The sequence below is a fragment of the Gouania willdenowi genome, chromosome 21 (genome assembly GCF_900634775.1).
Source record: "Gouania willdenowi chromosome 21, fGouWil2.1, whole genome shotgun sequence".
NCBI classification, from domain to species: Eukaryota; Metazoa; Chordata; class Actinopteri; order Blenniiformes; family Gobiesocidae; genus Gouania; species Gouania willdenowi.
Window position 1 is genome coordinate 8,844,656 of NC_041064.1, and position 27,505 is coordinate 8,872,160.

The following is a 27,505-nucleotide window of genomic DNA, read 5'->3' on the forward strand; positions in this document are numbered from 1 at the left end:
CTGCTACCCCTCGGGGAAATGCAGAGAAGAATTTCACTGCGGTTATTATAAAAGGTCACATTATATTTTCATTTGTCTTTTGATATAAGTTTTGTTTATACATTAGTTTTCCTCATATATCAAAGTTTAATTGTGTATTTTGTCTTATGATTTTAAATGTGTTTGTTTTAAATTGTTTGTGTTTATTGAAAGGGGTGGAGGTCTTTTACAAGCCCTTTGAGCTTCGTTCCCTCCTTGCACCTTTAATGTTGTTATTAATGTGCATTAAATAAATAAATGAAAATGAAATTGAAGTTATCTGCAGAACATACAACAATTCTAAAAATCCAAGGGCTACTTTCCTACAACATCAGAGATCAGCTTTATCTTTTTTAAATCTGTAAACTTTCAATAGATTAGAGGAAAATTACTCTTAATTACTGACTTTACCATCAAATCTATTTTTTTCAGTTTCCTTTTCAGTAAGAGACGGCAGAAATATTTATTTCTTGCAGAAGAAGATGATTGATTTCCTGCAATATCTAGATTGTGATAGTTATGATAGAACAATACATTAAGTTCACGATACGATGCAATGTTTTTTTCAAAGATCGATGCTATATGGTATTCTTTAAAAATGGGAAAACAAAAAGTATTAGATTTTTTTGGTTTTATCATATTTTTAAAATTAAAATGAAGGGTCCCTCAAACCCTATACTACAGTGGTGTCAAACTGATGTAGTTCAGGGGCCAAATATGGACTTGAGTGGGCCACAGATTTTAGATTAAAAAAAAGAACAAAATCAATATTAATATGCCCTGGTTTTCACTTCTACATATAAATGATGTGTTAGTATATCAGTCCCTGCAGGATCTTCACTTAAAGTTTACTGATTTTGGGAATTTGGGGACATTTTGTGGAATCATTTCAGGAAAAAATTGCCAGATTTTGAAAAAACTGAGAATTCTTTCAACAATTTGAGATTAAGTGATATAAGAACTAGAAAACTGAACTCTGCAAATATTGTGGATTTTAACTGAATTTGGCCCCCGGGGCTTGAGTTTGACATTTGCTTTTACTATATGCAGGTGTGTCAATTTTAGACTGCAAATATGACCAACGATCATAAATGAAATTGGTTGGAATGGAGTTTCTGTGGTTAATGTAGCAAGTTGCAACAAATGAACTGGTAGGTTCATCTTGAGTTCAGCACTGATTTATATGAAGGAGCTGAAGTCATTAATGTTCAATGAAATCCAGATAAAGGTAGTTGATGATTGGAGGGTGTTGTATTTAGTATTGTAATCTGACATCTATTCTGTATTCATTTAAACCATAGATGGGCAACTTCTATCAGAACGGGGGCTAATCTGAGCACTATTACAGGAAAGAACACAGGGTTTTGTCTTTGTAGTCATTTTGTGTGGATTTTCTTGTTTTTTTTTTTAGTTTTTAGACATTTTCAAATTCATCAATTTTCTTGTCAATATGACAAATTTGTGTTGCCTTTTTGTATGTTTATTGAGTCATTATGTGTTTTTGTTACAGCATCCAATGTGAACACTTTTAAATCAAAGTTAAAGGCACTTTTTTTCTCTACTGCATATGATTGAGAGAGAGATTTTTGGTCATGTTGTTGATGTCGTGTTTGTTGATGATTTTACTGATGATTTTAATTGATTTTACTGATGATTTTAAATGTTCTTATTGATTTTAAACAATTGAATGTTTTATCATGTAAAGCACATTGAGTTGCCTTGAGTATGAAATGCGCTATACAAATAAATTTGCCTTGCCTTGCCTTATATTTTTTGCGTTATTGCTGTTATTTTGTGTAATTCTCTGTCATTTGTGCAATCTCAGTGGCATTTTGTGCATCTTTGAAGTCCTTGTGTATATGTTGTTGTTTTTGTAGTCATTTTGAGTTGTTTAGTGTGTCTTTGTTATCATTTTATGTACTTTTGATAAAATTTTGTGCATTTTTTGTGGTTCTGGAATTTTTAATGTTATGCTGGGCTTCATATACTGTAACTTCCAACTTCATGAAAAATTACACCGACCGCCGGTTGCTATGCCTGATTTAGCCTCTCAAAGTCTAGTTGTTGTGTGAAGTTGTTCACACAAAACAATGTCGAAATAACTGAAAAAGTCAGCAATTGCACTGTTTTCCATCCGGGGAAGGTTAAATCCTTCCTACTGTGGAGAGTACAATGTGATAGATGAGAGCCAGTGATGATCACTGCTGACCTTTGTTGCAGCTGCATTTCCTCTAATTGCTTGAACAAGTCAGGACTCAGAGGCTGGACTGACGCTGTAGAAATGAGGTGGAACAGAGTATTATATAACTCAATGGTCAGGTTTGTGCGGTTCACATTGACATGGTAAAGCCCCTGTGCAATGTTGACGATCCTGTGAGTTATGGCGCTCACACTGAATGGCTCCACTCCCACATCCTGAGTACAGAAAAGAACAGTGGTTGTTGTGTGTCTACACTGCCACCAAGTGGTGATTTTATTTTTCACTCAAAAGGAACAAAAGCAAAACAGTCATCAAACGTTAACTCACAGTCATGTTCAGGTGGTTGTAAACTGTTTGTGCTGCAGCATGAGCCTTCAACACAGGCTGCAGGTTGATGCTACACCACGTGGCCATGGTAGCCTGACTCAATCCCACTGCCTCACCTACTGGTTCCCATTCTTTAAGAACATCACTGCACTCCAATGTTCCATCGGCCTAGAGAGAAACAAAGGAGTATTGTCATGTTTCATAAGCATTGTAAAAAGACACCATCATAGTTTAGAAAGGCAGAGATAAAAATGGGTGAAAAAAGGTCTTAGACACAAAAGCCAACCTCGTTATTCTTCTAATGAAGAGCGAGGAGAAAAGAAAAGGGCAGAATTGTCACACAGGTATCATCTCTTTGTGATACACACCCAGAGTCACCACAAACACACTGCTGATGGTGGTTTGAATTTACAGTGGACATGTGCAATTGGAACAGTATATTCTTAATGCAAAAGCAATAAAATACATAAAAAGTAAGTATAATGTTCATAATAAATTATTGAAAATGCATCACAATATGAAATATGAATAAATATAAGTAAATATATATATAAAATTTAAATATAATATTAAAAGATTATGTATGTGGGTTATGTATGTGTATGTATGTTTTTGAAAAACTACATTTCATTGGTTGAATTCTAAAAAAAAAAAAAAAAGTGGTTCACGGTTTAATGGCCGTGGCACAAAGTGGGTTCCAGGGTGAAACCAGTTGAGAACCCTGCTTTAGGTAACTACCCTTTATTAATTTTATTTTATTTAACCTTCATCGAGCCAAATGCTGCAATTAAATAAATAACGCTTTTGCAAGTATGGCAACATTACCTGAAAAAACTAACAATCTAAAAATGCTCATTTTAAGGTCGTCAAAATATAAAGTTTGAATGATTAGAAAAGCAGAAATAGGAAACTAATTAAAACCATAGTCACACCCAGCAGCTGCTGTCAAACTACTGATAAACAAGGTGTGATGTAAAGTGTGGATGACTGGCATTTTTCTCTACAAACATGTATAGAGATATTTATTCTGATATAGTTCTTTGTCAGTTCAACAGGGAAATGTGACTGACCTGTTGAGCTGCTTCCACTGTGTGTATAATGGCAGGCTGAATGCTCGTCAAAAACACAAATAAATCCAAATGACTGCCGTTCACAGCCTCAACAATTTCGTTTATCAGGGAAATTATGGGGACCTGGAGGTCTTGGATCATCTCTGAAATAAAAGCACAGGGCAATTTCCGAAATGATTAGGTACTAGTGAAAATAACTGTAATTTTTTTCATAGTGAACATACTTTAAAAAAAATGTTAAAGAATTGTTTTTTATAGTTTTACAAGCTGATTTTTACCAAGGAATCTTTTTTTCTCTCACCATTTTCTGCTTGTGTCGTCATCACTTGAGTCTTTGCGATTTTTTCCAACATTTGGATTACAGGGGGAATTTCATCCCAAATGTGTGTTTCCTTGATCATCGACAGTAGGGATTCCATCATCTGTCCCAGCCTGTAAATAAACGTGTATTTTTTCTTTTTTATTATCAATCCATTTATTTATTTATTGAGGAAAAGCAGAATTTTGCATTGGTATCATCTTGAATACAAATAACGATTGCTTCTGAAATCAAACAAACTTTTTCCAGGTATGTTGGTCAGCGTCTCCTGTCGCCATCTGCTCCAGCACCTCGACAACATAAGGAAAACCTTGCGTAGACAGCGTTGATGGACCTGAACCGGTAACACTTGTAACAAGAGCCCAAAGCATGTTTACAATTTTGATCATCTGAAAGAAAAATGAGTGAAAACTTGTGTAAAAGTTATTGTAATTTAACAATATGTTTAATAGCTTAATAAGAACAGTGATGGTTGGCGATGTGTTCCGTTTCTGGTTGTGAAGTTGTAAATTTGCAGAAAAAGCAGTTTCTGTTCTCCCGTTTCAGACAATAAGCATTTTATCATGAATTCACCTGGCTAAAGACTTCTGGCAGATTGTCTTCTGATAGATCCTCCAAACTTGTCCAGAGGCTCGTGTTGCCTAAAACAATAAAACACACTGTTAACACAACATAAGCAAATCTGAAGTTGTGTATGAGATCATAACATAGCAGTCATTTAAATCTAATAATAAAGCAACCCATTCTTCCCTGACATCAAATAGATAAAAAAACACAAAGTGACCTCAGTGATGTTGACTTGCCTTGGCCTAACTCCAAGAGGAAGTGTGTGACTTTAAAGATGGTAGAAACATAAGCCTGCTCTGTGCTGTTTGGTGGCAGGAAGCTCTCGACTGTCCTCATTTCATCCAAGATCCTTCAGACAGAGAGAGAGAAAGAAAGAGAGAGAGATAAAAAAGATTAAATAATCAATATGTTTGGTTTGGACAATAGGTCAGACAGGAGCTGTCAGCAGTCAGTGAAAAATGCCGAGGTATGAAACTGCTGTCAAACTGTCGACCAAAATAAAAGCAAAACAATGAATTGAAATACTTTCTTAATGTGAGAAACCAGATTATATTAATTATATATTTAGTTTACAATGCACTCACTCTTAATCCCTTATTCAGTATTTCATATTTTGCTAATTAATCTTTATTAAAGTCCAGACCGAATATTGATATCCGTTATCGGCCAGCTATCAGCAAAGTATTATATTGGCCTGAATCTAAAATTTTCCACATATATACAGGTATATTGTTTTTATTGAGGTTATTTTTCAGGGTCTTCTAAATTCTTTCTTATTTGTATTTTTTTTTATTCAATTATAGAATATTCTTATGTTCAAGGTTAGATTTAATGTAACCCATTGTTATTATTATTAATAATAAGCTCAGTTTTTCTCATACCTACTGTTGTTCTCTTTCTTTTTTTATTTTTTTGTTTATTTGACAGGGACAATGTACATTCATCAACATTACAGTTAATCTACCAGAGTTAGCCTAATGGCTATTTTTTATCTGCTGTTAAAAGTCACCCTAAAAACTAAATCTAACAATATTAGTACCAAAACATTTCACATTCTAAAACAGCTTAAAAAATTCATAAAACTTTATAATTAACTTTCCTAAAAATGTATAATTCAGTTTCATTAAATAGTTCAATTCATATTTGAAATATAAATATAAAATAAAATGCAAGAGAACGCATGACTATCAGGTCCGATGATTGCTGTTTGAGTAATATGACTTATCAAGCCTTTTCCAATATTCCACACTACAGAATAAGTAATAAAAGAATATCTGATCCGTTCTGATATCAAACCGGCTCCATATCTCTACTGGCTAATACTCAAGGTGGCAATATTGTATCTTACAGGAAGTGAAAAAGTTGTCTCGGGACAGCCCTCATTTTCATATAGGTAGTAAATAAGTTTACAACTTTGTTATTTAACATTTTTTAAATTACCTAGTGTTGATTTATTTACTTAAAAAGATCAAATCCACTGGCATTAAAAGATACATTACTTTTCATTCATCATTCTAATAGCCATGATAAACAAAAGAATGTTTAAGACACTCACAGTTCATTCCATTTGTCTGGTCCACCGCCATCAGAGATGTTCTCAAAATAGGTGATTATTAATTTGACTACATAGAGCAAGTAATCTGCAGCCATGCCAGGTATAATCTCTCTGATGACGCTCTCTGCTCTCTTCAAGATGAGGAGGGAGATGTTGCGTGATTGTGCAAAGCTCAGGTCTGGATTACTTATGACAGTTGTTGTATCTTGAAGAATATCAAGCAACATCTGCTGTACAGGAGGTGACAGTGGTTCGGTGGCTAAACTCAGGATATTCATTACATATCGGGCTGCTTGTAAAATGGGGGCTGAGAATTGCTCACTCTGTAGATCGCCTGTGGTCTCTGCCACAGCAAGTGCCTGGTTCAGGGACTGGGTGATGTTGTTGACTATGGAGATGTAAATCAACTGGTCCTCACTGAGATACTGAGGTATCATCTGAAGCAAATACTGGAGGTCTGTAATGCGGGCGGACACCGACAAGGAGGAGTTTCCCCATTGGAGCATATTTGTGAGAAGTGATGTGACATTTGGTTGTTTCATCCAGTTCTCAATTTTTGAGAGGTAGAATTTCACTTGCTGCTCGGTAAAACTCAGAATGGTTTTGTTGCACAGTGTGCACCCCTGGAGTGCATTGTGATACTTTATGCTATCAAATATTACATCCGAGAGACGTTGAAGGATCTCAACCGTTATCTGACCAGTTGTAATAATTTCAGATCCATCAAGTGGGTACTGCAGGTTGTCAATCAAGAAATGAACTTTGTTGCTGATGAACACAGAAAGCTCCGCCTGTGCCAGCTGCAAGGTCAACTGCATTTGAGCAAACCCGAAAAATGGCTCAAGGAGGTCTGCTGCTGAACTCTTCATTGTAATATTTTCGAGCTGTTTTAGGTACCATTCTATTATGTCCAGATATACAATTTGGGTGTTCAAAGGGCCCTCCATTAGTGTGCTGTTAATGCTGTCATATGGGTACGTGTAAATAAATAGCTGTATCAGTCCCTCTACAACTTGGATTTCATTCATGATCTCACTGGTATTCAGGTGGTTCATGTGAAGACCAGTTTTGATGTTGGCTAGAGTGCTGCTCAAACTGTGAGCAAGTAGTTTGTTAGGGCTGGAGCTGAAGTTCATGCGAAGGATGTCAGTGATGGTTTTATTGGCAATCAGTGGGATGAGGGACACAATGCCGGTGTCGTTACGGAGAACTGGGAGGTGTGTCAGAAAAACGCTGACCCTGTTGATCAACCCCATCACGCACTGGGCTGTTCCCATTGTCTGCATTTCGGTGTCATAACACTGCTGAACTTTAGCGATCTCCATTACATCGAGGAGCAGTTCATTTATGTTGGCAGCCCCAGCAAGAGCTGCAAAGTCGTTGAGGTCTTGAATGGTCAGATTGGACTCTATTAAAGCCATCTGGATGTTGGAAACTGTGATATTTGGTGTTTGTGTAACAAGTTGGACCAAATGCAGAATTTGTTTGACTGTTTGCAAAGAGGCAGCGTCATTTTTGGGCAGAAGGAGTGAAAAGACTGTGGCTGCAATTTCGTCGTCATACATCTGCATACCAGGATCAACATTTGGTAGAGTTAACGTCATGCTAACATTACCGTTAGCTGTGAGCATCACATCTATAATCTGATCCAAGATTTCAAAAGTTTCTGAAACCCCAGCAAGGCAGATCTGGTCATCTGTACATTGGGTTAGCTTCAACAACACATCTTGGAAATTCTGGAGAAATTGTGTAGCATTAAGTTTGATTTCATCGGGTAGAAGTGAAATGAGCATTGCGAGGACCTTGGGCAGAGCAACATTCAGCTCATCTTCAGTGAGCTTTTGAAGTTCCTCAGGAGTGAGGAGGTTAAAGACCTTCATTAACTGCTGGCTGAGGTCTTTGACTTGAACTGGGCTGAGGTTGCCGGTTGCCGATACAAAGCGATAACTCTTTTGTAATCTAAAGAGGGAACTCGCAAACTTCTGAAACTCGAGCACGTAGTGAAGAACAACATCAGTCATGTTAGCCCCAGGTGAAGTCGCTGTGTTCAGTAACTCAAGTGCAGTGAGGAGAGCTTCAACAATGCCTTTGGAGGTTTGATTAGTGAAGGGCTCGATTACTTTTTTGAGATAAGCCACTTTGTCAGGCTGGACGTCAGCAGAGTAGGTAAGCAAAGAGTGTCCCATGATGTGGGAGACAGACATTGTGAGGTTTCCCTCCAAGGTGAGAAACTTCATCATCAACTGCTCCAGTTCAGGCATTGTGGGGTCGGACTCATTGAAGGAGAAAATGTGTTGGTTGAGCCGACCGAGCTTTGAGGCTACATCAATCACTGTGGAGACATTCAGGGGACCTTCACTGTATATCACAGGCAGAAGTGGTGCCAGACCTATAGACTGCACAAGGTTGCCAACAAGAAGTTGCATGACAGCAGGATTCGTAATGTTTTGGTCTGGCAGAAGAGCGATATTTGTAACAAAGACTTCAAGATTCGTCATCAGATTAATCAGGTAGTCAGATAAAGCATCTCCGCCTTTGATTTCTTGTTTTAAAAATGACGTTGCCAGGTTTGTATAGGTATCACTGTAAACATGCTGCAAAAAGGCCACAGAGCCTTTGAGAAAGCTGTAGAAAAAAAAGAAGAAAGTGACTTCAAACACCTAATTGCGCAAAAAATTAACAGTTACATAACAAAGTCAGCTTGGATATAAAACTGGATTTATGTAGTAAAAACAACATTAACATTAACATTAAAACTGGCTGACATTTTTTTTCCTTGAAGGAATCAAAATTATCTAAAAGCAGACTTTGGCCACATCCACTTTCAGTCACCTTGATAATTATTTTTCTCACAGTCAACTTTTAAAAGTAAATATTGCAAAAGTCAATTGAAACCCAAAGCAAGCAAAGGTATCCGTTATATTTACACTGGATCAAAGCATGTGACTTTGTGACTTACTTGACTAATGTTTCTTTACTTGGTGAAATCACAGCCTGAGTAAGAGCGTGAATGAACTCTGTCCATTTAAAACCAGTTGCGCAATGAATGACTGAATTTGCATCCACAGAACCTGTACAAAAAGGTTAATAATTCAAAGACCATTTCTGTTCCCACAACTTTGTTATTCAATATTTGGGACATAGTTAAATACATCATCAGATCTTTCTTTTTTTGTTAAAATTTCACAAATAAAAATTGATTAAGAACTCACAATTTGGTACCGCTGTTGTAATACCAGGCTTGTAGTTTAAAATCCAGTTAGCCATGTGGAAGTAGTCTTTTACCTGAGGCCATAAATGGGTTTTCTGCATTGTTTCACCAAAATTCACCAGGAACTGGTAAAAACTACAAACAAATAATTAAAAAATATTGTGAATTATATCATGGTAATCTTAAAACATATTTAAAATTAAAAAAAACAAAATCAAAATAATAATAATAAAATTTAAATAAAAATTCATCTTAAACATGAGTTTACCATTTGTGTTATCTAACTTGACTATTGTTCTTTTTAGCTTTACCTGTGAGAACAACCTGCTATCTATGAATACATTTGTCAAACTTCATTCTTTGGTGTCTAATACAATAAAAACTATTCTTTTCATGTGCACTGTGGACTGTAACCCTGCAAATAAATTGCACGTGCACATTGACAATACCTTTGCTGTAAAGTCTCTGACAGGTCATGTGTGTTGTTTCCAGGAATCCAGTTCATCCAGTATTTTTCATCCAGCTCTGAAGCAAGTTTGTTCAAAAACACCCCAAACTGCACGCTGCCATTATACAACTCATGCCACTCAGCGAGAACCATGGGAAGGGTTACATTGTAGTCTGTTGCACTGGTGAGGGTGTAGTACACCTCATGTGCCTGCACATTGTGAGATAAAAGAATGAATGTTAGTTTGGCTCTGAAAATTCTGAAAACAAAAATGGTATATTGTTCACAAGAGTCAAAGTCAAGGCCCGGGTGCCAAATACGACCCCTTAAAGCATCCAAATCGGCCCAAAGGAGAAAGTAAAAATGTGTGAATTACCAAATAATTCAGTTGTAGATATCGCAACTCCTCTAAATACAAAAATTCTATGAAAATCCACAATATTTGCAGGTTAATCTAAGTTTTCCCATTCAGTCATTTTCAATCACTAACTGTTAAAAGAACTTTTCTAACATCCTGCAATTTTAAACAAAATAAAAATTTGTCACAAAATCTAGGATATTTAAGCAAAGATCCTGCAGGGATTGATAACTGTCATGTATTGCTTTAATATTGTCAGTGTCTTACATAATGTACAAATCATTAATACATGAAAATGAAAACTAGGGGCACATTATTGTTGAAATTTCTTGTTTTCCTGCCTAACATGAGATCAAACTGATCCATATTTGGCCCTTAAACTAAAAACAATTCAACACCCTTGGTACAGACACTTTTATGTTTATGTTAAGACACTTTTACCATTTCAATCAACTCTGTCCAGTCCATCAGAAGGGCTTGCACCAGTTCAGTGTCGTTTTGGCATATCAGTGATCTCCAAACCTCAAACTTGATGCTCTTGGTGTTTAACAGCCACTTGAAGGGATCCAGTAGATCATCGCATGTCAAAGAGCTCGTTGCTATCAGCTGAAGAAACAATGTATCGATCACATAAAATTCTGTCCAATGAGGATGTTATCTTGTTTTTATGCCGCTATTCATGATCCATGAACCCTTGCTTGTTTCAATCAATTTAAATTTGAATCAACATGAGAATAAGTGTAATCTTTAAAAAAAATATTTTAACATAATGTGGAACGAATAGAGGCTGGACTTGTTACATACGGGTTAAATGACCAGGGTGTTTAAACAAAAGACACACAGACTTACTTTCACAATTATCATACCTGCCAAAAACTTTCCACTGCACTGTTCATAACACGACCAATCCAAGCACTTGCAGCATACTGGTTCGTAAGCAGCATTTGATAAATCATTTGGATTTCAGCAGCATCCATCAGAAAGTTCTCCATGATAGCTGTAAATCAATCAATACTGATACATTTATAAAGTATTGTGTTACATACATTTCTTAGTTAGACAATGGGCAACTGGTTGTTCGAGGGTAAACACACAAAATGACTACATTTTTTTCTCTCCAAAAAACGCAATGACTGAAAATAAACAAGACAAAAAAAGCACATCTAATATTAATCCAAAAACGCAGGCAACTCCTGCAAATATGTACATAATAAAAAAACGTATATACAAAACAAAAACAAAAATACACAAAATGACTACAACAAACACAAAACAACAGCAATAAAAGCACAAAAAAATAAAGAGTAAAACAGAAAAAAAATCTGCATTTTCAGAATCAGAAATCAGAAATGTTTTTAATGGCCATGTACAGTTTTAAGGACAGTACAAGGAATTTGTCTTGGTAGTTGGTGCACAAAACAAACAACAAAAAATTAAAAAAAACAAAGAACAACCCAGCAACAATAATAATAATAATGATAAATATAAAGGATGAGGGATAAATAAAGGATAGATAGAGAATAAAGGATAAATAGGATAAATATAAATATATATACAGTGCAGCAGATAATGCCATCATGGAGGTGGTGATCGGGTGGGGGGGGGGGGGGGAGTCAGTGGGTGACTTGGGGTGTGTTCATGTGGATGGTGGCAGAGGGAAAGAAGCTGTTTTTGTGTCTGGAGGTTCTGTTCCTGATGGACCGAAACCTCCGTCCAGAAGGGAGAGATTGAAACAGTTTATGACCGGGGTGGGAGGGGTCGGCCACAATCTTTCCTGCATGCCTCAAAATCCTCGAGGCGTACAGGTCCTACAGGGAGGGCAGATTGCAGCCGATGACCTTCTCTGCAGAGTGGATGATACGCTGCAGTCTGGCCTTGTCCTTGGCCGTAGCTGCAGCGTACCAGATGGTGATGGAGGAGCAGAGGATGGACTGGATGATGGGATGATGGATCTGTAGAAGTTCACCATCATCTTTGTTGGCAGACTAAACTTCTTCAGCTGCCGCAGGAAGTACATCCTCTGCTGAGCTTTTTTGATAAGGGAGCTGAACTTGAGGTCCTGAGTGATGATGGTCCCCAGGAAGCAGAAGTACTCCACAGAGCTCACTGTAGAGTCTCCCAGGGTGAGGGGGGTGAGGGGGGCTGGGTTCTTCCTGAAGTCTGCTATCATCTCCACTGTCTTTAAAGCGTTGAGCTCCAGGTTGTTCTGGCTGCACCAGGACACCAGCCGGTCTGTCTCCCACCTGTAGTCAGACTCGTCTCCATCAGAGATGAGACCGATGATGGTCGTGTCGTCTGCAAACTTCAGGAGTTTGACCGACTGGTGAGAGGAGGTGCAGCTGTTGGTGTACAGGGAGAAGAGCAGAGGAGAAAGAACACAGTCCTGAGGAGAGCCAGTGCTGATGGTCCGGGGAGCAGAGATGGTTTTTCCCAGCTTCACGTGCTGCTTCCTGTCAGGCAGGAAGTCTGTGATCCACTTGCAGTTGGAGTCTGGCACGTTCAGCTGGGAAAGCTTGTCCTGAAGGAGAGCTGGGATTATAGTGTTGAAAGCAGAGCTGAAGTCCACAAACAGGATCCTGGCGTAGGAGCCTGGGGAGTCCAGGTGCTGGAGGATGAAGTGGAGAGCCAGGTTTACAGCATCGTCTACAGACCTGTTGGATCTATAGGCAAACTGCAGGGGGTCCAGGTGGGGTTCGGTGATGTCCTTGATGTGGGAGAGCATGAGGCGTTCAAAGGACTTCATGACCACAGATGTCAGAGCGACGGGTCTGTAGTCATTAAGTCCTGTGATCCTCAGCTTTTTAGGGACAGGAACGATGGTGGAGGCCTTAAAACAGGCTGGTACGATGCATGTCTCCAGTGAGGTGTTAAAATTGTCTGTGAACACTGGAGACAGCTGATCAGCACAGTGCTTGATGTTCAGACTTGTAATCAATTCAAATGCTGATGTGAATGTTAAATTATTAATGGATAGTTGCAATCCTTTCATTTACCCATGCAATCCTATAGGAAAGGTATAGATTTTCATCTGATGGACTGATCTACAGACAGCTGATGAAGCCTATGTCGGGCGCTCTCCCTATCCGCCAATGGATAAAGTTATTCATTCTTTTATTCATTCATAAACTGAAATAATATAAGTAAAATAAAATACAAATGTCCACCTTTTGATGTAGGCTTAATGAATGGTATGTACTGAATGCAACATGTTCCTTTCACAGAGTTTACTGAGTCATTGGAATAAAAAATGGGCTCTCGTCCCAGTATCTGTGAAATTAAAACGGACTACGTGTCTAGAAACAGATCTGTGCTGTAATAAAGTGAAACTGGTTGATCAGTCTTTTTATCATCCGATGGATTCATATTGTATAATCTCAAGCTTTTACGCATTACCAGTGTTGGCAGCTTCCTGCTTGCATTCCTTCCTTCCTGCTTTTTCTGCAGCAACTGTGTTGATTTTGGCCCGACCTATGGATTTAAATTTGTCATATCTTTAAGGAGTTATTCCTCAATTGTGGCGTAAGTTGATCTGCACGGTTTCTCCTAGTTTGTGATTGGTCTGATGCTGCATCTCCACCTGTTTTATGTGAGCACGCACTGATTCAACTTGGAAAACCCTGGGGAGAGTTAACTTGTTTATAACCTACTTCGTAGTACAGCAGTTCTTTTTTAAATAATTATAACAAGCCAAATATTCAGGAAATTATAAAAAAAAAAAAAAAACATTTAAGAGTTGAACATGTAATTTGAAGGACTTTTGAATTGAGAAGTCATGAGGTGCTGAAGACTTACCATCGGCAGATTGTAAAGCTTTTGTTGTGAACTGCATCGACTTAAGAGTTGTGTTGAGGACGCTCTGGGCAAACATTTCCACATCAGGTAAAGTCTTTATCAAGTCCATCACAACTTGTCCCAATTCTAAAAACCTGAAGATAAGACTAGTATGAAGCAGATGCGCACACATAACTGAATAAAATTAAAATGTTGGGTGCTGAAGTGTTGTGGATTCAATGGAAGTGAGTCAGAACACTGTTATCCCTAATCAGGAGAATAAGCATGTAGAAGCCATTTTTAATATCTAAATTACTAAGAGTTTAATATATATACATATACTGTATATGTTGATTTACTCGCGATGAAATGTGCAATCCGGATTCGACCCAGATGAAACTTGTGGGGTAAATGAGGAACAAACCTGACATAATTGAGTGAAATTCCATGAAGATCGGTCAAATACAAACTGAGATATTAATTTTTGAAATGTCACCAATAATGAGAGAGAGGGATTTTTCCATTCTTGAAGCTGATCCAGAATCAGTATATTGATCTGGATCACCTACAAAATGTTATGGAATCTTTCATGGCATATGGCCTGTCCTTATTTAAAATTCTGTCAAAATCTGTGAAGTATTTTTGACGTAATCTTGCTAATAGACAAACATGCCTCCTTGGTGGAGGTAAAAATTAGTTTTCTAATCAATAGACTACACATTTGGTCAAATAATTTGGAAGAAAAGTCTAGATTGGCAGAAGGATGGATATTAGCTGTTGGTTTCTCCCAATATATGCATTTCTATTTTACTGTGTACCTTACAACTGTATGGATTTCGCAGTAAAACCAATTTAGTACTTACAGTTCCTCATCAATGTTTCGTGGTTGTGTATCAACACTACGTCGGGCTCTGCTGTTGCTGACGTTGGAGCCTTCTTGTCCCTCAGAAGTCAAACCTCCCATCAAACTGTAAACCAAGCCTTTGACAAAAGACACGTCTTGTGGCGCAACGTCTTTACTCCATTTCACAAGAATCTAAAAAGAACAGATTGAACATTATGAGTAAGGGCTAGCGTTCATGTGCTTTTGTAATGTTTAATGAATCACACCCTCCAGCAGGTGAAAGATACATTTAATTAATGCCTTGAAGAAGGTTTTCCACCTTAAAAAAGACAAACATACAATAAATATTTATACATCTCCTTCATGACCTGCTACTGCGAAATGCTGCATTTGACAGCACATATTAAACATAGTTAATTAAAGTATCACACAAATGAAAAAGCGAGAGTGATTGGCCTCAATCGTCTTTATCGGAGAATTAAAATCCTTATAGCAGAGAGGCACAAAACAAACAAGAAAGTTAAAATGCAATGAAATAATACCAAAAAAAAGCTGAATTCTTTCTGTATCAAAAAGTGTTTTAGTTTTGTTATGTTTTCAGGTAAAACACATACATATTTTTTTCAAAACATGCACCTTCCTAGGAGAATGGCCAAAAACTTAAATTGAATGATTTCAAAAGTGAAAACTTCAAATACAAATTTCACAACAAAGCTGCAGGAGACAAGATCAATTTTTCAGATAAAGACATAGTGTAGGCCTCATAGCTCAATAAATCCAAAATTATTTGCATGATGTAAAAGGCTGAAAATGAAGCTCGAAAATTTGTTTTCATCACTGTAAACACTCTTGTATTGACATTGTCAGAAAAGCTTCATGCATTGCATTGTGGGATGTGTAGTCTCGTAGACGGATGCATGTTAAGGACTGTTAAGGACAATAATTTAATTACTTGATGATTTACTTGACACCATTTTTGTTCTCGCTTGTTGTTTTTTAGGCTAGATTGGGTTCTTTCCGTGTAAACCACAAAAAAAAAAAACATCTGCCATTGTTTAACCACGACTTTCAATCCGTGAAAACACCAGAAATGTGTTGAGAAGTCACTTTGGCAGAGTTTTTGGGCGCAAACAAAAAATCACAGTAAGAACGAAGTAAAAACACTTCTATGCATCTGTCTCCAGGACTACACATCCCACAATGCAATGTTAACAATCGTGGACAAACTTTTGAGCTGCAATTTCAACCATTTACATCTTTTTTTCCCTCAAGCAAATGATTTATTAATCTACGAGGCATACACTATGTCTTTATCTAATTAAAATAATTTAGTCTCCACCAGCTTTAACAATTGTCCTGAAAATGATCTAGACTGTTTATCTTGTGAGTTTTATATAATGACAACATGGGGATTAATTAACTTATTCCCAATGGCAATATTTCATGAATACAGATATAAAATGTAAGTGAACAATACTGAATGGGTAGAATCAAGATAATTCCTTAAGTCAACTAAATGTAAATTGAACAGCAGCCCAATGATTCTGTAGTTGGTGTGTTATTGTAAAAATAATAAATGTACAACATTTCATCAAACCAGCAATAAAATGTGATCTGATGTTGAATAACTGTTTTTTCTAACTGGGAGTAAACTCATCAGAATATGAAAGCAGAGCTGGTGATGCTAATAGGAAATCCTCAAGGTGTCTACATGTTGTTACCCAGGAGTTTCTTTGCTTGTTACTATGGCGGCTTTGTGCAGCTGTGAACTAATTAACTGGCGGCTTAGGATTGGAACTAACTGCAAAGTTGGGAGTTGAAAAGGCAAATTTCAAGCAAATATGAAAGCTCAGGAGATGTACAGTGTAAGACAAATACAACAAACTACAGGAGACATTTTTATTTAAATGCGGTGAATGTGATGTTGGCGTTAATAACATTCCTGTCTCAAACATACCTGCTTTGCCAGCTTATCCTGACTGACCATGTTTAGAACAATTTCCACAATGCCGGTCGAGCACACTGCTTGAAACGTAGCCGGTATATGTTCGTCTTCACAAAACAGCTTATACACCATGTCTTTGTCCAACAGCAGGCCAATCGCCTAAGAAGGAAAGGAATCTATAGCATTAAAATTGGGAAAGATGTTGACCATAGAAAATCTCATTAATGAACAAAAAACAATGTTCAAACTATGTGAATGTCAGGGTTGGAGTCAATTATAATTTTTTGCCGTTGTAATCAGAATTGAATTGTAAGTGAGTTCAGATAATTGACTTTGAAATTGTAAATGGCATAAAACTGGGGATCCATGTTACAGTTCAATGGCTTACACACGTCGTAAACAATTATTAAAATATGTTTCATATCAAGTATTCCTACATCCTAAGTGACTCTTCACACCCATACAGCTGGTAAAGGTTAGAAGAGTTAGGGTTTAATGCAGATATGAGCAACTGGTGGCCTGGGGGCCACATGTGGCCCTCGGCCTAATTTTATGAGGCCCCTAAACTAAACGTACAAAATGACAGAAAAATACACAAAACAAAATCAAGAACACTTAAAATATTGACAAAACAACAAAAGTAATACACAAAACGACTCCAAATAACACAAAACAACAACAAAAATATGAAAAATGACTCAAAAAAGATACAAAATGAGAAGAAAAGCACACAAAGAGTTAACAAAAACACAAAAAAAATCACTCCCACCCACAGTACTAACAAACAAGCAAAACAACAACATAAATACACGATATGACTCCAAAATATATATTTTACAGAAAAAATACAAAAAAGGACAATAGAAATGCACAAAATGCCTAATAACAAGCAAGATAACAACTAATATACACAGAATGACCAAAAAACACAAAATTACTATAAAAACTGTTGTTTCCTGTATTAATGCTCAGATTGTCATTATTGAAAATGCTGACATGAATGTTAATAATGTGGCTTTTCGATCAAACAAACACATTTTTGTGGCCCCCGCTGTGAATGAAGTTGCCCATCTCTGGGTTAGAGGGTTTGAGTTAGGATAAAATACAATATATTTAAATAGGGATGATATAAAGACTAACAATACTGTACTGATGTGTTGTACAAAGAGTTCATAGATATTGCTAAATTCCATCTTTTGTCCCTATTTGGGCTTTTACATAAGACATAATAATCAATGCACTAAAATGTAAATGTAAAGCTGCTAAAACTATACAAACACAAAAATACACCTTTGACAGCTCTACACCCAATTGGCCGTCTCTCATTTGGCTTAGTTTTTGTTTTGTTCTTTAATTCATTATTTTTCTGTATTTTTGTTTGAACAATCACAAAGTTTACAAAGGGTGGCATACAACACAAATTGACAGATAAAATTATAAAGTAAATATGTAGATGCCTGCGGTTTTTACAAGTCATCTTTCTTAAACAAAACTCAGAGAGAAATTAAAAAATAAAAAATTTAAATTAAATACACATGGAAAAACCAACAATAAATATTTTTTCCTTTGAGATCACCCTCTTTTCTATGTAGGTTTAAAAATTAATATAATTAAATAAAAGAAAAGAAAAAGAAAAGTGTACAAAGTATCATATATCAACATACATAACCACATACCATAGTTATACTCACGCAATAAAATTTACCTGATCCAAGGATATCGCAATCGTCTGCAGAGGAATTCCCAGTATCTGATTTAAAAGGGTTTCATTCATTGTCACAACATCTCCAAGAGATATGTTCACATCTGAGCAGAGAGAAAGACCAGTTTTAACACCAAACCTGATTTGCAACTGCTGTTCTGAGAATTGTGTACACAGCAGAGATTACAGTACACTTCAATATTTTGGAAACAGTATTTAAACACAAACCCTTTAAACAAAAACTACTGAAACAAAGGTTTAATCATCAGCGTATTGAATCAGCGATGAGGCACATGATGGACACTTACGTTTCCCTGGCCAGTTTTGAATATAGCGAGTTAGGTTGATGCCTAGATCCAGCACTGGGTTTACCATGGAAAATGTTTCACTGGTTGCAGGGAAGTTGGTCTGGATGACATGCATAGCACTGCAATTACAAGACAAAACTTAGAACTAATTCATCACTGTGGCTTGGCTTCAACAAACTAAGAATTAACCAAACTGGCCTTATTTTAACCTATTTTCATCACTTTTTCTTGCCATAAATTTGCCCCTTTTAATGCATGTTTTCTACATTACTCCCATTTCTGCCACTTCTCTATCAAATGTCAATGCTTTATCTGCACATTTTTCCACTTTCAAGACATTTTCGGCAATTATAAACCCTTTCCACAATTTTTCCCACCTACTGTCACATGTCGACACATTATTGTCACTTTTAACCTCTTTCACCATATTTCATGCTTATTTTTGCCAATTTAACAACATTCACGATTTGTCATGGCCATTATTTGCCAGTTTAAACTAATTATTCCAATATTGACACTTAGTTTTAACCCTTTTTCCTTTTTTGGCCACTCTAATGTGCAACTTTTGACCAAGGTTGAGAACCACTCCTTTATAATACGTGAAAATATGTTACCTCCTCGTGTTTGTCAGCAGAACCTCAGAGCTGCTCAGTGCTTGGTCGAATGAGCCGGAGGAGAAAAGCTCTGGAATAGCAAGGAGCGTTTCCCACAGCATGGTCTGATTTTGTATCTGATCAAACCACATGATTGTCGCCCCTGCCAGTGTTGCCACATTCACTGAATCCGTCAGCATCACTTCTGTCAATAACTGGTAACCAAAGAAAAGTTGGAAACAAATTTGTTGAACTTTAGTTTTATATTAATAACACAAACAATTTAGGGGTTAAAAACACTGAAGTTGACAAATGCAGGTAAAAACCTTTGTAATATATAATGTAGTTGCAAACATAAACACACAAGTATACCTGATTGAGTTTGATTAGCATGGCATCGAAAAGAGTGTTGTTGGTCTTGCAGAAAGTAACCACGATGTCTGTGAGGGGGTTCGGTGAGGTTGTGTTTATTATGGGCAGAGTCACAAGGCAGATGGCTCTCTTCAACAGGTTTGCAGACTCCTGCATGGTCTGCATGAAACACAATTTATGTGAGTCCCTCTCTTGTCAATAGCTAATGTAATATTTGACCTACTATATATTGTAATATTTAAATCAGATTGTGTGCAACACTCACTTCATCTTGCAGGTGAGTGGTGTTTATAGTGTTGATTAACCTCACCAGGGAGTCATTTTTGGGCCTTGTGTGGTGAGATGATCCTAGAACACAAGAACATGTGGATTACACGTTCACTTTATAGGAAAGCTGATTATTAACAAACCAAAAAAAAAGGAAGTTTCATTTTACATTTAAAACAAAAAACAGGCAAAAATATCAACACTAAGATATCTTTCATTGACAGAGAGATAGAGGTTATTATGGAAAACATACCCAGAATCCGATGCAAGAACTTAAGTAGTTTTTCAGCATCGTGTTTGACATCACTGGACTCAGTAAATTTAAGCAGATCTTCCTCCAGAAACTGCTTCCCCAATGGTAAATTATTTTCTGAGTGCGTGGACCTGACAAAGATTCAAAAGTAGAAATTAGTGCGAAAAGTATTTAATTACTTTCTTACAAACTGGATTTAATTTTTTACCCAGAGGTATTTTAAACATTTGACACAACATTTTAGATCAAGTAAGCTAAAGAAACCTGCCTTTTATTTTGTTTCTCAATGAATAAAACATAATAGACTTCATTAAAATAACAATATGGTTTAATTCTATGCAAACAGGTTTTATATACAAGCAATCACTATTACCGAGTGAAGATTTTTATTTGTGAAGGCAAAACAAAAGCCAAACAACTTCAAAACTGTTGACTTCCTGCAATGCTGGAACATAAATAAGGGCTATCCAGGTCCACGTGTAGAATTAACTTTTTAAATATAACACTAAATAAAAAAGGACAAGCTCAAACCCTATCCAAACATTACCTGGTTTGATTTATTTTATGATTAAGCAACTTTTAAAGCAACCTTGACCTAGAAAACCTAAGTTCCTGGTATATTTCCTTTGTAAACCATAACTAAGCATTTAATTTGGCTGTGCTGCATTAGGGAGTGTCTGTCCTTTGTGATTTGCTGACACAAATGATCGAAGAACGAAGAAAAAGTTAAAGATAAACAAACCTGTTAATCCACATTGCAACATTTTTGAACGAATTGCACTCTTAAAAAGAAACTTGAAGGAGCTCTAATAGCTCAATATCTATTAAAAAACTAACTCAAATTTAAAAACTGATAAAGAACAGCCCAGTCTCACTGTGTTTGTGAAAATTATCACAAACATTACTTTATCTAATTAATCTTGCGTGGCAACACCATTTCCTAATATTTTAGTGCTAGAGGGAATGGCTTTTACTCTTGCTGTTTGGGAAAGATGTTTTCGTCCTGCGTGACATTTCTTTTTCTGTCAAGTGACATGAACTTGTTTGGAGCTGCAGGGAACGAATAACAAACCGATTGATGTCAATGGCATTTATCACTTTAACCATAACCTGGAAGAAATTTTCAAATAAAATTGAATTGCACAAAATAACTTCCTATCAAAACACATGAGTTTGAAAGTTGTGTCTTGCAGCACAAAAACAATCTGGAAATTGTGTTATGGGCAAAAAAATAGAAGCACTCCTTTCTCGCGACAGTGTCACGAGTTGGATCGTTTGTTCAGTCGTAACATTGACAAAAAGACATTCAGGATACCGTTTGTGCCTTGATGATTTTGACGCAGATTGGTGCACGAGTCGAGATTTGTTGTGACAGGTGCTGTCTGTGTTGCACAAAAGGGTTTGCAGGAAAGGGAGGACGCCAGTGCTTGGAAGATTGCGAGGTGCCACGTAACCTACAGAAAACATGATCATTATTAGATGCATTGAAAAATGACTTTCTGAAAGAAAATATATATATTAGGCATATTTGAAACAGGTACAGGACAATGGTTACCCTTGGGATGAGAATAAAACATTCAGAATGTAATCTCTATCTCTGAATGTAATGTTGAACTTAAAAAAAAAGCTTTTAGTGGAAAATTATTTTGACTAAAGGATTAGAGGCCTAAGGTCATTACCATTCAACAGTATCAAGTTCTGTACATGACACGCAACAGCTTTTGACTTTTGTCAGCAAACAATTCCAACTATTTTTCTCAAAAGAAAAAGAAAAGAGACAAAAGAAACATCAAGATGAAGTGGCAGCTTTAGAATAAAGAAATGGAACAGTTGGTGTCTGGTATTCGTGTCTGACGAAAGACTGTGTAGGCAAAACACGGACATGTTATCATGTAAATGATGAGTCATGACAGGCCTTCAGTCGTCACACAAGCCTGAACAACAAAGTGAAAGACTCCAACAGACAATCATGGTAAATAGAGTTTACTTATACAGCTCATCTTTGACTTCCTATTTTGTCCTAAAGTGCTCGACTACAACAGCCACATTCACTTACTCACATCCTCAAAATCCACTGAATCTATTACATGAGCCAATAAGCTGCTCAAAACCTCAAGTTTAGTCACCACCATTCATTTATTTGTCTCAGATAATACTAATTTGGTAGTTAGAAATAATTTTGTGCTCAAGTAATTTATTTCATGTACAGTAAGATTGTTCAAAAAAGGACATAAGATACATTTATAAATGCACATAACATTTATAAACACATTTTTTCAAATGCAAGTCAGATTTGTACACTCAATCATACATAACAGTTTGATGGTTTTGGAGAACTAACATTTTAGGGGAAGATATTTATATTTAAGTTGTAATGTCAGGGCAATGTCATAACTTTTTTTTTCCTTTCTTTTTTTTCTCTTTTAAATCCTTTTTTATTAGTTTTAGTTTTTTGTTAAACTGCCAAAATTATACATTATATTATATAATATAAATACGAGGCAAAACACCGACAATAACAGCTAATTGCTGTGAAAGAATCACTCTGTAACACACAAACTACTCTTGTATGGACCTGGTTTGACTTCATTTAATGACAAATTAAACAAACTAGCAAAGGCATTGAGCAGGAACCTTTAAGGCAAAGGTGAACAAAAGATGATATCTTATAAGGTTTTTTTTTTCTTTAGAGAGACGGACCACTACTTTCACAGCAAGAGACACAAAAATATGTTTCTGTTGTCGTTTTGTGTGTATTTTGAGTCCTTTTATGCATGTTTGTTATTGTTTAGTGCTTTTCAATTCATTCTGTGTATTTCTGTTCTCATTTTGTGAATTTTTGTCATTGTTTTGTAAATTTTTCTGTTACTTTTGTGGATTTTTATCATCATCTTGAGATTTCTTTTAGTTAAACGGGAAACTGTAGCTGATGCTTGTTCATGCAGAATTGTTGGATTTTTTCTTAAAAATGTTATATTTTGTGATGAGCGCTATGAGATGAATATTGTTGTAACTAGCACTATATAAATAAAGTTGAATTGATTTGAATTAAATTGTGTAGTTTTGGAGTAATTTAGATTATCTAAGTTGTGTTTTCGAGTAATTTTGTGAATCCTTCTGTAATTTTGTGCATTTTACCAGTCATTTTATTTTTCCAATGGCTGCTTTAGAAACTGCTTTATACATACACTTCAGTCCAACATTACAATTAGATTGAATGCCAACTATTTTCCCAGCAGAAGCCATTCATTAAAAAAGGCGGTGGAATAAATAATGTACTTGGTTAAAGGTTATTGCTGGTCATTAATTTCATTGCATAGAAAGAATGTTCCCTGATTTGGGAGTGGTTAAAAAAACAACATACATATGTTTCCCAGCAAAGATTTATTACCACCATGACAGCTGAATGACAGCAAACAGGCCTTTGATGCGGTTTATTGTATTACAAATTGATGGTGCATGTAGTTTGACCCTTTGAACCAGGCAGAGCAAACCAGGACAACAAGATTTAAATTTAAATCCAAAACTCCCGCAAGTATTCTTTATGTTGAACTTGTGCCAACAAAAGATTTTTAAGGCAAGGCAAGGCACAGTTATTTGTATAGCACATTTCATACACAAGGCAATTCAATGTGCTTTACGTGATTAAAAAGTACATCAGAAAACTTAAAAATCTAAAAGATCAACATTAAAATCAGCCATAAAAATTATTAAAATCACAGCCAGAGCACATTGTAATGTTTGCAATACAAAAAAAACACACACACACACACACACGCACACGCGCACACACACGCACACACACAAACACACGCACACACACACACCAGTTATGTCAGTGATTTAGGACTATTAGTGATTGTACTTACATGTCTCTTTCACTATAGGAGGGAAGCGGTTGCGGGTCACAGCAATAGTGACGAAGATGACCAATGGCCAGATAATCAGCGTGAGGGACCAAAACTGCAATACACAATATGGTCGAACAGATTAGCAGGAAGTTTGAATACATTTACAAAGTTTAAACAAAAGTGGAGGAAAATATAATTGATTAAAAAAAAAAGAGAATGACAATTGAATATTTCTTACCGGGTGTCTGACGGCTGCCAGTCCATTCTTCCAAAGAAGAAGTTTAAGCTGTTTAAGGAAGGCCATGTGTGGAGCAAACTATGGTTAGGAAAGAGAAAAAAGTAGTAGTAAGTTTATTTTATTATGTTAACCGTAAAGAAAATCTTAAAAAAGTTTATGTACAGTAGGTAGGAACAGTAACAAAGAAAAATGGTGAACTCATCATTTCACAATACTATTTCCAATTCAGCCCACAGGAGAAAGTAAAAGACATAGAAAACATTAATCATTGTGAAAATTACCAAATAAAGGCAGCTTTAGACATTTCAGCAGCTCCAAATACATACATTTATTGTAATGTTACAATATTTGGAAGGGATCACAGTTTTGGCAGTCGTTTTTTTAAATCAATATGTTGATAGAATTCTCAATTTTTCTGTCAATTTTCCTTAAGATTTTCAACACAATTCCCCCAAATTAAATATAATTTGGTCAGAAAATCTAGAAAGTTTGTGACTAGTTATCTTAAACAATTTCTAAGAAAATCTGTCCCCTTTGAAGATACCTCGAACAGAGTAAAAAAAACGGCATTCTCATTTTCGAACTCCATCAAGGTATTGATACCCTGAAGCCACACACCAAATTTGGCGGTTATCGTATTTTAAACGGTTTCTAAGAAAAGCTGTGCCCTTGAACTCAGACTGACGGACGGAGCTCAAACCTATATCCCCCTTGCCCACTTTGTGGTGGTGGGGAATAATAAATAAATAAATAAATAAATAAAATCAAAATCAAATGTGGAAATGTAAACTAGGGCCCAATAATGTCCATTTTGCCAACTGTTCCACATTCGGCCCCTGAACTAAAATGAGTTTGAAACCTCTGATAGCAGAGCTTCCAATGAAGAAAAGAATAATATTCTGCTCATATAATCAATCTCGTTCGGTAAAGGAGGAACAGTGATAGATAAACAATGGTGAACCTGTAATTTTTTCAATAATACTTCATAAAGATCTAAAACATTGAACTTCAAAGTATGTCTTTCAGAAAAAATTATGACAATCCTATAACACTTGTGTTTCTATCGAACTAAAGAATTTGTTTGCGAAACAACGCAAGAGGCAATAACGTATTTATCTGACTTTATATGATCTTTGGTGAGAAAAATGTTAATTGCCAAATTTGTTCATAAGTGTATGTGTTTGCCCTTTGACATTAATAGCTATACTCAGGACATTACCATTATGATTAAAGTGGGAAAGGCACAATAAACACTCATGATTCATCATAACGAGATGCCGTTAAAGAAAATAAAAAATCACCAGGAGTAGCAGCAGGAAAAAAAATAATAAGAAGCAAATGTAAAAACCAAGCATGAACACTATGACCGCATGCCTAATAATGTGTAAATTGCTTTTCCTTGATATGTGTGATGCACTGTGTATTGACAGTAGGAGTGTGACAATATCTCATTACAGCGATATATCGTGACATTTTTTCGCACAATCGATTATCGATATGCTCGCGCTAAGTATCGATTTAAAAATAATAATAACATATATACATTTATATATATATTTTTTTTTTTTTTATTTAAGATTTATTTTATTATTTTCAAAACCTTTTCTGCTTTTTCACTAAAATGTGCAGGTAGGTCTTCACAGAACTTTTGTCACTGTTTGTTGAAGGAACCAATATATTGTTTACTGGAATATTGCACTATAATGGTATCACTGGTGAGAGAGCCTATTTTTTGTTTACACAAAGCACTATTGGAGATACTTATTTGTTTACATTGGTATGTTGACACTTATTTACAGAAATGTTGCACTAAAATAGTGTCACTGTTCATAGGTCACTTTTTCAATTAATTATCTTTCTGAGATATAAAATAAAAATTGTATTTTTTCACTTAATCTTTTTTTTCCTTGTTACGTCATAGATTATCGTAGATTGATTTCTGACTAATATATCAATAATCGCAGCATTGTCAAATCGTGAGATAATTGTTATCGTGAGCTTTGTATCGCTTATCATCTTGTATGGTTCCCAGAGGTTCCCACCCCTAATTGACAGTTATCAGCAATAACTTTTAAGGTTTTACTTTTAACTTATTAGGATAATGGTTTTAAAATAAAGTAAAATCTTCCTTTGGCTTGGTAACATCTGTGTATGTCTAATCCTGTGTATGTTTTATTACATGGCCCTATAGCTCTTTTGTTTGTTTGGATTTTACATGTTTAAATTACAGTTTAATACCAGATTCTTATGTAGGCATTTATCGTGATTATCTCTAACATATCAACTATAAACACAAGGCTCAAAAACTGCATGACCTGTTTTTATTATTTGAAATGTTGGTCTTAAACTAAATGTAAAAGTTTGCTTGAAAGCAGTACTGTTTATTATTGTTTATTTATTAATAATTTAAATAATAATTTATAATTTGAAATGTATTAATATATACACTCGCCTCTATTCACTTAATCTCTTCTTGGTCTTACTGTTACTGTTCTTCTTTGCTGTATGTAATAACAACCATAATACATTTTTAATAAACCATTAAATAACCAGTTCACACTAGTTGTATATAACTTTAATTTGAAAAAAAAAAAAAAAAACCTAAAACTAAAAGGCAAGGAACAATCATATATGCACATTAATAAAATAATAATATATGAAACAACTTTTATCATATTCTTAGTGTTAAATGATATTAATTAATTATATCTAATGTATATCGACTTACCTGGTTGTCCTCTCTGATGGTAAAACGGTTAGTGGTTAATATCAGTCTGGAGAAGGCAGGCTAGCTCGAGGAGGCATGATGCTAGCTTAACACTAGCAGGAGGACTTTTCCATCAGTTGGAAATTTAAAAAAAAATTGCAAAAAATTAAAAGTTAAAATTATTATTATTATTATTATTTAAACTGTAAAGACAAAAAAAAAAAAACAGCCCGTGAGTTTAAGCCGTAGGCAGTGAAAGAAACAGCAGCTGCACCTGTTCAACGCCTAATTAAGACTGGTCGTTCCTGTGTGTGTGTGAATCTGAAGGAGGGCGGGGCGTGTCACTAGGAAGAAAGGCACCTGCCCTTGAGAATACAGTAAGTGCTGCATTCAGGGACCTAATATTAAAAACATAAAAACAAACATATAGGCAAAATAAAGAGGTGTAGAGTACTGATATATTCTACTCAAGTAAAAGTACTGTTACTTGATAGAAATTGTGCTAGAAATAAGTCATACACATAACATACTCGAGTAAAAGTATAACGTAGCTCAATTAAATAGTACTCAAACTAAAAGTT

General features: G+C 35.8%; 1 protein-coding gene across 1 annotated transcript in view; it reads right to left on the bottom strand.

Annotated features, from left to right (window-relative positions):
- abca12 (ATP-binding cassette, sub-family A (ABC1), member 12) overlaps positions 1-27,202 on the bottom strand; it is a 92,707-nt gene extending 65,505 nt beyond the window's left edge. Inside the window, exons 1-26 of the mRNA XM_028435686.1 lie at positions 26,946-27,202; positions 24,218-24,295; positions 23,998-24,091; positions 21,444-21,582; positions 20,129-20,259; positions 19,874-19,956; positions 19,609-19,767; positions 19,258-19,451; positions 18,644-18,762; positions 18,339-18,439; positions 16,646-16,792; positions 14,708-14,880; positions 13,866-13,999; positions 10,940-11,070; positions 10,515-10,679; positions 9,717-9,925; positions 9,269-9,402; positions 9,016-9,127; positions 6,057-8,681; positions 4,738-4,850; positions 4,508-4,575; positions 4,175-4,323; positions 3,917-4,047; positions 3,616-3,758; positions 2,546-2,713; positions 2,228-2,433 (exon numbers count right to left, since the gene is read on the bottom strand). Coding sequence (XP_028291487.1) covers positions 2,228-2,433; positions 2,546-2,713; positions 3,616-3,758; positions 3,917-4,047; positions 4,175-4,323; positions 4,508-4,575; positions 4,738-4,850; positions 6,057-8,681; positions 9,016-9,127; positions 9,269-9,402; positions 9,717-9,925; positions 10,515-10,679; positions 10,940-11,070; positions 13,866-13,999; positions 14,708-14,880; positions 16,646-16,792; positions 18,339-18,439; positions 18,644-18,762; positions 19,258-19,451; positions 19,609-19,767; positions 19,874-19,956; positions 20,129-20,259; positions 21,444-21,582; positions 23,998-24,091; positions 24,218-24,283 — 5,894 coding nt within the window. The 5' untranslated portion in view covers positions 24,284-24,295; positions 26,946-27,202. The remainder of the gene's footprint in view (positions 1-2,227; positions 2,434-2,545; positions 2,714-3,615; positions 3,759-3,916; positions 4,048-4,174; positions 4,324-4,507; positions 4,576-4,737; positions 4,851-6,056; positions 8,682-9,015; positions 9,128-9,268; positions 9,403-9,716; positions 9,926-10,514; positions 10,680-10,939; positions 11,071-13,865; positions 14,000-14,707; positions 14,881-16,645; positions 16,793-18,338; positions 18,440-18,643; positions 18,763-19,257; positions 19,452-19,608; positions 19,768-19,873; positions 19,957-20,128; positions 20,260-21,443; positions 21,583-23,997; positions 24,092-24,217; positions 24,296-26,945) is intronic.
- Between the last annotated feature and the right edge of the window lie 303 nt (positions 27,203-27,505).